We start from the raw sequence: 10039 nt of genomic DNA, 5'->3' as shown, positions 1-10039 counted from the left end.
ACGTGGCTGGGGCTCTGCTTCTGTCAGCTGTGCTGCTCTGAGCGATCCCAACTCTCCCGCTCCTGACCAGGACACAGGGACCGTGCGAGTCCAACGCCCATGAACACTCCCGCCATCCGAGGGGAACGCTCCCTGGCCCGCACCCACGCCACGGGGACTGCCCGGAAACATGGGTCGAGCTGTACACGTGAGTGCCAACCTGAACTGTTCCTATCCCGGAGAACTGTTTCTTTACTATTTCTCCAAGGTCTAAGCATCGTTTGTCCTAAGTTTTAAGCACGGTTCTCAAAGAAATACAGACCTTCGGGCTACGTTCCACGGCCGGGGAAGGCCGACGCATAAACTCAGAGAATGCCACGCGGGCAGAGGACAGCGCACGCTAAACCACAGCCTCGTGTCAGGCTTCGGGGCACCCGCTCCACCCCATGGCAGCCTCCCTCATGACCAGGAGGCCATGCAGACTCCTTACACGGGTCAGGCCTGTCCAGTTCCTTCCCAGCTAGGCCTGGATAAAGCCCTGTCACCACCCCTCACGGCGAGGGGAAGACGGGCTGGCCTGAGGTCAGCAGTCCTATCCACCTGCAACGGGCTGAGCTCAACAATCCCTAGGGGTCCAAGCACAGAGCCAGTTTGGGGCACTGAGATTCTGATTTTGAGCCACAGAGCTCTGTTTATATCTTTTCAAATTTTTATCAGATGTAAAAGAAATGCATTCTCCAAAGTCTGCCTTTCCCATTTATCTACTCCTTAGAAGAAATTGCTACTTTTTGTTTGGAAAACTCAAAATTTAAATGAAGCCCCCCAACGCACAAACATTCATTCTCAGCTACCTTCCATCCCCCAAAAACGCTCCACTGGTCCTCAGATTCTGCCTGAGTGCACAGAGGTCACGTGGTCACTGTGTTATTCTGGGAGACGTTTACCTTTGGTGCACGCTTATTCCATGGCATCGAAGACTTTTTCACTAACACTGCCACGAAGAACCCGCCAGTATTCTGATGATGTGGTAATATTCTAAGACTAAAAAGAAAACACAATTCTCACTTTTTAACTGTTCTAAAATACATTCTTTTAACACTAAATACCAAGACATATTTCGAAGATGACCTGTAATAGTCATACTTCGCTGCAAACACTCACAGCCCTTGTTCATGGAACGGTCAGCGTGTAAATGTGCAAAAAGTTAACGCAACATCCAAAGTACTGCCACTTAGGTTCCACCCACGTCCCTTAGTCACAAATCCCCGAGGCCAGCAGCTGCGTGCCAGCAGCTAGCAGTACAGAGAAGCTGTCGCGTGCTGCCAAGTCCACACAGCCAAGGTTGGCCACGGGTGCAGCCCGGGCCTCGTGGGAGGGCCAGATGGCCCGCCCCCCGCCGCCTGGACCTCCCGGAACCCCGATCCCCCGGAGCCCCGCATGCTCACCACCGCTCTAGGTGCATGGCCTGCAGCGTGTTCACGTCCTTCGGTGGGAACATGGTGGGCCGGATCTGGGTGTGTCTGCTGTGAGGAACCTCGTCCCACGATGCGAACCACTGTCCATCTTTTGTCATGACCTGCAGAGTGAAGGCAGGGACCCCGAATCACCAGCATGACCAGTACTAAGAAAAACCACAGGGTGCCACGTATGTGCCCTCGCACATGACAAACGGCAGCTCTCAGTTCTCTCCGAAGCTAGGAAGACTGTTTGCAAAGATAAAATGAGATCATCACTTATTCCATAAAGCAGGATGACCATTCTACAAAAAAAGCGTTTCCCATGTGCGATTAAAAAAAAGCCTCACAGTTTCTAGTTTAAAACTGAAAAGTTAATTGTTCATTTTACATTTGAAATTAAGTTTGACTCCCAGCCAATAAAAATAAGTAAATAAAGCAAAGTTGTGCTTATGCAGATGAGAATGACAAAGTCGATTTCTAAGTGGAGAATCAAGGCAGGAAAACCTTTCCACTGCCAGAGGCCAGAGAAGAATATCTGTAAAATCGTACCACTTAGTATGATGTATGTATTTTGAAATTGATGCTAAACTGCATCACCAAACACAGTATTATTCCAGTTACCCAAGTGTGGGCGCTTTACAACTTTCTTACTACGACGAGCCCCGTACGCTGTGCTCTGTTTAGCCAAAGGCTTCACAGAAAGGCTACCTTCCACTGGGTGAGTCCAGGCATCCACTTTAGTCCCGGCAACTCAGAAGACACGTCAGCAAGCTCCAAGGCACCTAGGATTAAAAATAAATTTTTTTTTCACATGATGCTCAGTTAAAGAAACCAGAGGCAAAAATCACATAGTGCATGATTCTGCGTACAGGAAACGCCCAGGGAGGGCAAAGCCACACAGGCAGAAAGCATGGCAATGGCTCCTGGGTGGGGGCAGGATAGGAAGTGACCACAAATGGGCAAGAGGGCTCCGTAATTTCTTAGTAACTCTACTAAGGATCGCTGATTGTCCACTTAAAACAAGGGACAAGGGACTGCTATGGTGTGTCCATCGGAGCTCAGCGAGCTGCTGAGGAAGGGAGGGGCTGCAGAGTCCCAGGGTGCCTCCAAGACCGACTGCATGGCCAAGGCTACCTCGAAGGCGCCCCGAGGCCAGGATGAGACATGTGCCTCTCACGTGACCTGGGTCTTCTTCATGCGTTCGTGTCTAACAAACATCCCGGACCTGAAAACATTTAAAGTGAATGTGGAAATTTTTAAACATTGTTCTAGGTCCAAGTTTTCTAAAATTGCCCACGAGGACAACAGTCCAGTTTTAAAACACTGTGTCTCAGCAGCGACATCACAGGAAGCTGCGAGATGGGGCCAGGAAACCCTTACCATGAACGACCACAGACACGGACCTGACAGCCTCACGGAGGGACCCCACGGAGGCCAGGAAAACGTGGCAATCACAGTAACAAAGCAAGAGAATCCCCAAAGCGTGCCCAGCAGTAAGCCGCCTCTGACAGAAGCAGGACGCTACCTTCCACTAGTGCGTGGAACCGTCTTACCTTTAAAGGTGAACGAACGCTCACGGCGCGGGATCACGGAAACTGGTTTTCTCAGTGAGCACTGCCCGGCGCGCGGCAGCACCTTCCCGCCGGTTCGGGTCAGAAGCCACCTCCTCTGGCCCAGCAGTCACAGACTGAACGTGTACCGGCCGCCCTTCCTCTAGCTAAGTCTCTGGGGACCACATCGCGTGCTGTCACAACCCCCAGCAACTGTCGAGTACAGAGCTCATCTGAGGTCTATTCTCGAGTGAAGTCACGTCTACATGGCGGTCTGAAACGAACAGTGGCTGTGACCGCAAAAGCTACACTGGAAATCACCTGCCCAGTAAGAAAATAATTACCGAGTAGGACACCCGGACTTAATTTACTATTAACTCACTTCCCGTTTGCCCCGAGAATATTCACCAGTGGCGCTTGCGGCTGCAGTGTTTACGCAGAGATAACTCACAGGTCACAGTCTTAACTTCAGCCCCAAAGTTTGTCACAAAATATCTCACTTTATTTTCGCATTGCTCTAGTATATTGATAGTCTTTGGAAACAAACGACATCACTCTATTTATTGCATTGTTTTTAGTAGGGGTATTTCCACTGACAAAATACAGTAATTCTCAATCACCGAAAACGGCAAATCCTAGAAAACGCAGCATCCCATGCGCGACGTTAAGGTAATGCCAGCAGGGAGCCGCGCTTTCTCCCCAAATGGGAAAAGGCTTGAACTGCATCACGCAGTCCTCCCCTCCACGAACCTTCTGAAATGAAGCATCACCGAGAACGTGGAGGTTAAGACCAGGCAAAGAACATCGTTCAGCAATCGCACTTTCCTGCAGACCAACCCGAGTGCAGCAAGAACAGAACACGCAGCTCTCACGGTGACCTGGGAGGCCTGTCCACACAGCGCCGACCCGTCAGCCTAACCAGAGCCTGGACAGTGCGGGCACAGTCGCTTCAACGTCTGTGTTTCAACTTACATCAGACACGCACGCACGGTAAATCTGGCAGCATCCTATTCTGAAAGTCGGCAATTTCTCGTTGCGTACTTTAAGGAGCATATGATGGGAAAGATATCATTTCAGTGAAAACATAAAAGCAGAGTATTTTACATCAGAGTACATGGAAATCGCTGTTCGGAACGTGTCGTACACTCTGCCCGTCCTCCCACGCAGAGCAGTGGTGTAATTAATTAAGCCCTCACACCCACCAGGATGGGTACGGTCAAAGCCACGGAACACAGCAAGCGCTGCTGGGAACACCAACGGGCACCGTCGGCACAAACTAAGACGGTGCAGCCGCCGCAGGAACAGTACGGGAGTCCCGGAACACAGACGCGGCGCACCCCCAGCAACCCCACTTCTACGTACACACCCAAAAGAACCGGAAGCAGGGCCTGAGAATCATCTGCGGTCATCTGTGACCCACGGTCACAGCAGCTGAGATGAGGAGACCCACGTGTCCATCGATGGCCGCTGGATATACACAATATGGCCCACGCATACAATGGACCATCATGCAGCCCAAAAGGGGAAGGAAGCTGACACCTGCTGCCACAGAGAAACGCGAGGACATGACGCTCAGGGAAACAAGCCAGGCACAGAAAGATGGACACCGTATGACTCCACGCGCGTGAGATACCCAGGGGGGTCAAACTCGCAGAGACAGAGAATGCAGCCGTGGGGGGGTGACGGGAGTTACTTAACGGGTTCAGAATCCCCACTCTGCAAGGAGGAGCTCTGGAGGTCCACACAGCGATGCACACGTACTTTAATACTGCTGAGATGCGTGTTTAAATGCAGGTAAGACGATAAACGTTATGTGTTCTACCACAATTACGTTTAAAATTGCTAAGAACCTGACGTAATCTTTCACACTGAGACAAAAAAAATGGGCAAATCTCGTTATTCATGAAATACAACGAATCTATTATATAAGCATGTTTTCAATTAAGGATATCTCATTTTAGAGTTTACAGGCTAAATCCATATAAGCAGATGCAGGAAAAAGTCTACAAGAATATACATTATAACAATAAAAAAAGGTTTTGTAAAGTACAGTTTGATTAAAAGGTTCATCGAGCATGCTCACCTTCGCTTTTTTCCAGTAAAGATGCTATGACTGCTTCATCTTCGATAGGGTTCAGGGAACACGTGGAGTATACCATCCGACCGCCTTCTACCAGCTGTTCAGCCCCCCGCGTGGCGATGCGTAGCTGTAAGCTAAGGACAGGTGATCAGGTTACCTCGGCTTGAACAGCTCTACAGGTGCCTCTTACGTCACGTATTTACTATAAGTCTTTATGACAAACTTACGATAAACTACAAAATACTCTAGGTAAAATGAACCATCTCCATAAAAAAAAAAACCTAAAGTTTTTAAGTGAAGTTAGAATCAATATTAAGGAAAGTAGCTTGTGTGAATAAAATAGCATCAGTTCATGTGAACACTGGTTTGGCTGTTCTGCGTACCTTCCCCAGCATGTAAACAAAACAAAGTGATTGATGACCAAATTCAAACTATTAGGCCAATTTCACTAATAAAAACTCTCTATATTCGTAAGAATATTTGACTTTTTTTTTTATGAACAATCCGTATCCCTTAGTACATTCTAATCCTAATGTCTATGTCACAAAAACAGGGTTAAGTAAGAAAAACAAAAATCTCTTACTAGTCATTAATGTTGCATACTCATTTAATACAATTCAATCATCCCAAGGTCTACATTTAAGAATGCATAATTTTAATGTTAAATGAAAAAAAATGCAAAGCTCTGTAGACTGTACAATCAAAACGGTTCAAAACAGGTATTTTAAAAATCTTTAGGCACAGAAAACCACTACAATACAGTGGGCATTACAGAAATTATCTTTGAATTATGAGATTTTGTTTTTCCTTTTAAGAATTTTCCAAATTTCTTTAAAGACAAAAAATATTTCCGAGATCAAAATGTGAAACAAAAGAATTCAACACAAAAGAATAGTAGACAGGCAGGAGAAAAGATTCGTAAAACAGTAAGGTGAACAGTCATTTCATGAAAAATACGTTTGAAACGTTAGAGGAAATTTTTCTAAAAGGAAGTTTTAATAAACGTCTACCTAAGATGTTTACAATTTACATTTCGGTTTGCTACTCGTAAAGGTTTTACAGAACAACCCCTCTGCTGCACGAGCAAACTTTCTCGCAGGCAGCCGTTAATACTGATGCGTCAGCTGTCAGTCAAGGACCTGGGCGCTCAGCTAGGTAGGTGACTGAGCAGTAAAGCTTCGCTGATCCGTCCAACAGCGTGGCTGGTGACAGCCTGACTCACCCGTGCAGCTGCAAGCTGTTTAACGTGGTCCACTTTTTCCAAACATCGATGTTTTTTCTCATAGTGCCATCTCCACTGGAAAGAGATATTTAAGAACTTAAAACTCTACCAGTAGATGGTTAGCTTAACGAATATGTCACATTCAGGCTAAATTACAAAACAGGTTTTTAGCACATTACAAATACCAATTAGAAAAGGATCTAAATCCTCACAAACTACAACCAACTTGCTATTTGTTTCGGGGACAGTCCGATGCATTAAACTTTTAAATCATACTCCAGTTTTCAATTCGAGGAGGAAACAGATTTGGAAAGGAAACATTCGACACTCGGAGACAGCAGCTACCTTCCAGCCGGGGCACCACCAGGACTAGCCGTCGGCCCTTCCAGCCGGGGCACCACCAGGACTAGCCGTCGGCCCTGCCAGCCGGGGCACTACCAGGACTAGCCGTCGGCCCTTCCAGCCGGGGCACCACCAGGACTAGCCGTCGGCCCTTCCAGCCGGGGCACTACCAGGACTAGCCGTCAGCCCCTGAGACGCACACAAGGGAGGAGTTTTGATTCTGCTACTTAGAAACTTGGTTAACTCAACAGTGGCATTTTAATCGGAATTCCATGAATAATGATACACTTACAAGGACTTTCCACATAAAATTCAATTAAGTCAATTTAATTTCTTTACCATGGTTTTTCTACATATCAGTTAAACATTTTTGATTTTATTTCATGTAAATTTTTTCCATGTAAATTTTATAATACAGACTTGTTCCATTAATCTTTCTGTCCACTTTTAATTTTAGCTACCCCGTTTTTCTGGGATAAATTAAACTTTCTCTATAAAGTTTAATTTTCCTTGGCCTAGTCACGTGTCCTTGAGATGAAAAGTCTACAGGATGAAAATGTCCTATGAGATATAATGGTTTTCAAGTGACATTCTTCACGTGCACGGTGGTGGCTTAAACTTCTACCATAATTTCAGGAGATTCTCAGCTTACAACTTAGGCTCATAAGGTTATCGCTTTCTCGCAAAATGAGAAATGAGTTATACTTCTGATCAAAATACTAGGATAAGAAAACATCGGGTTCAAAGAAAATTAGAAAACTGCCATATAGAAAAAAAGAAATGCCGTTCGTGATAGATTTTAAATGTTATTTTAAAGGGAATTATTCCAGGTATTTAAAACCCTGCCATGTTCAAGGCTACTAGCTACAATTTCAAACGGAGATCCACCTCTGGTGGTAAATCTGCCACCTGTTTACACAAGATGGATTTAATATTAATGTGTCATGAACACTGTTTAGTGCTAAGAAAGTTGTGTGTCAGTTTCTGTACTCTGGGCTCAACAATGTCACGTGTTCAGAAGGTATTAAAGCCTTGAGATTGTCACCTACATCACTGCCTATGGGAACTTAACTGTCTAGTTTGATGTTTCTTTTTGGAAAAACTTGATTATTGAATTATGCCATGAGATTCTTTTAAACGTAAACTCTAAAAATGTAAACTTTACATGTAAAATTTGAAAAAAAGTATGTGAAAAAAATACAGGTAAAATCAGTTTCTCAAAGGTTTTAACTCCCAATTTCATTGTGCTAAATAACGTAAGACTTACCACAGACGCCCAACGTGATTATGTAGAGTGTTTTACATACTTGCTGGACAGTGTTTTACATACTCGCTGAAGCATGAGTGTAAATACCTGGATGAGCAGATCATTCCAAGCGACCACACCCCGAAATGCAGCACGAGGGGACCACACACTTCCCTCTCAGGCATCGTCTTCCTCTTTTTAGACTACCCATCAAAACCACCCTTCCTGCAGCTGTATGTCCCGTGTCCTCCATCTGTGCTGGGCGTCACCCAAACCCCGAGTGCCTTCTGACTTAGGTCTTGACGTTTCTCTCTACACACCAGTCGCCAGCAGAGTCACACGTACAACTACTGTGCTCACGTGCAGCTTCGTCTGAGTGTGTACTTATGTCCTCAGTGGTCCTGGGCTTTCTGGTCTCTGGGAACTCTACGTACCTGCAGGGGACGTCGCATAAGATGCGATCGTAGAAGAGAATCTCCTTCCTCCCGCCCACGTCCACGCTGAGTCTAGGGATGCTGGCCGCGTCGTGGTTGACCACCATGATGCATGGGCTGCTCAGCCTTTTGGCCTGATGGACGAGCAGATAGCAGCGTTTGTTGTCCACGTCATTCGCGATGACAAATCCCTCTGGGAACATCAAATTACAGTGTCAAGTGACATGCAGCTTAAGTAGAGAATTTCCTGAAATACCTAACCTCTAGGCTGGCGGGTGAGAAGGAACGACCTGCCTTACACCTGGGTCTGGAGCGTAAGATTCGGTCAGTCGTTCAAAACAAGCGACCAGCTGGCTCGGCACGGACTTTATGGTCACTTAAAATTTTACAACTTCGAGATTCATTTATTCATCTGTTAATCAGTTTGCACCAATTATTGTGCTAAAAATCTATTTTCTACTGCTATTAACCATTAATTAAAAAGGCGGATGAGGAGAGAGAAAAGGGGGAGAAAACAACAGCATCGCCTGACAAGTGTTTAAAACACGGGGCGCGGCTGGGGCTCCACTCTAGACCCTGCGGGTCTGTCTCGGGGTGGGGCCTACGCTCCTGCAAGTTTAACCAGTTTTCTGCGAGGTTCTGAGCTGTGCCCCCCGGTTAAGAACCACGCTGGAAAGTTCCCTGGGTGCCAGCTCCTCTCACTTTCGGTTTCTCTCTCGTTTCTGCCTAATAACATTTTACGATCAATACTGCTCTTCTGAACAGTATGAAATACGAAGCACTAACAGGAAGAGGCTCTTTACTACCGATTTGGAGAAAACAAGAAACTTTCTAAGTAAAGATATTCACCACAGAAAGGAGGACTCTTAAAAAACACAGCTAACAAGCATGCGCATTAAAACCAAACTAGAGCGGCTGGCTTAAATGAAAGGGAGGAGGAGACACGGGTAGGTAAACGTTAAAAGACGAGCAAACACTATGAATACTGTTTCTCCCCGCTTTAAAAAATCCCCATAAAGGAGCATCAGTGATACTGTAGGAGCTGCCATTTTCTGAGCACTTTGCGATCTTATATTACATTCCCCAAGTTTATACTGATGTCTCAGTTCATACGTGACGTCTAGTAACGCCCCCTAACTCGACTTGTAAATGGTGCTGGGATTTGAACCTGGGGAGTCAGTCAGCAGCTCTTAATGACTACACTCTCCTGCCTCTCAAAATCGGCAGGTAATTAAAACGACAAAAGCGAACAATGTGAAACTCACTACTGAAAATTCAAACAGAAACTGAAATCTATCTACTGTGGCTTAATAAAGACAGACCATTTGCTGTTCCAGAAAACACTCAAATTCAAAGGAAAGGCCCCTTGCTGCATGGTGCATGCTAGCTGGGGACTCAGGATGGCAGTGTGCAAATTGCCCAGCTCCGCCAGAGAGGCTCAGGCAAGAGTCTAACAGCTTCCTCGCTCCCAGCACACGGGCAGAGGGCGCTCCGGCCCTCCAAACGCCCACGAGGTGCATACCTGGGAAAGGGACGCTCATGTCGGCATGCAGCATTTCGATTAACTGCGTGGTCTTCGATCCAGGCGCTGCGCACATATCTAAGATCTATTAAATGGCAAAAAAATACCTGGTATTTTTATTTCAAGAAATCAAACACTCTACACTTAATTTAAAACAATTTGAATCATCCTGGTAGTTGGTTTCTATTCTAACATCCAAATATATCT

General features: G+C 46.1%; 1 protein-coding gene across 1 annotated transcript in view; it reads right to left on the bottom strand.

Moving 5' to 3' along the window:
- Window positions 1-10039, bottom strand: part of NSUN2 (NOP2/Sun RNA methyltransferase family member 2) — a 22502-nt gene that overhangs the window by 3196 nt on the left and 9267 nt on the right. Inside the window, exons 2-8 of the mRNA XM_023523221.1 lie at window positions 9833-9917; window positions 8311-8503; window positions 6289-6363; window positions 5070-5200; window positions 2145-2218; window positions 1425-1555; window positions 924-1020 (exon numbers count right to left, since the gene is read on the bottom strand). Of these exons, the coding sequence (XP_023378989.1) occupies window positions 924-1020; window positions 1425-1555; window positions 2145-2218; window positions 5070-5200; window positions 6289-6363; window positions 8311-8503; window positions 9833-9917 (786 nt within the window). The remainder of the gene's footprint in view (window positions 1-923; window positions 1021-1424; window positions 1556-2144; window positions 2219-5069; window positions 5201-6288; window positions 6364-8310; window positions 8504-9832; window positions 9918-10039) is intronic.

The sequence above is a fragment of the Pteropus vampyrus genome, unplaced genomic scaffold (genome assembly GCF_000151845.1).
Source record: "Pteropus vampyrus isolate Shadow unplaced genomic scaffold, Pvam_2.0 Scaffold385, whole genome shotgun sequence".
Lineage (NCBI taxonomy): Eukaryota > Metazoa > Chordata > Mammalia > Chiroptera > Pteropodidae > Pteropus > Pteropus vampyrus.
Note: the sequence above shows the minus strand (reverse complement) of the source record. Positions and strands in the feature narration are given on the sequence as shown.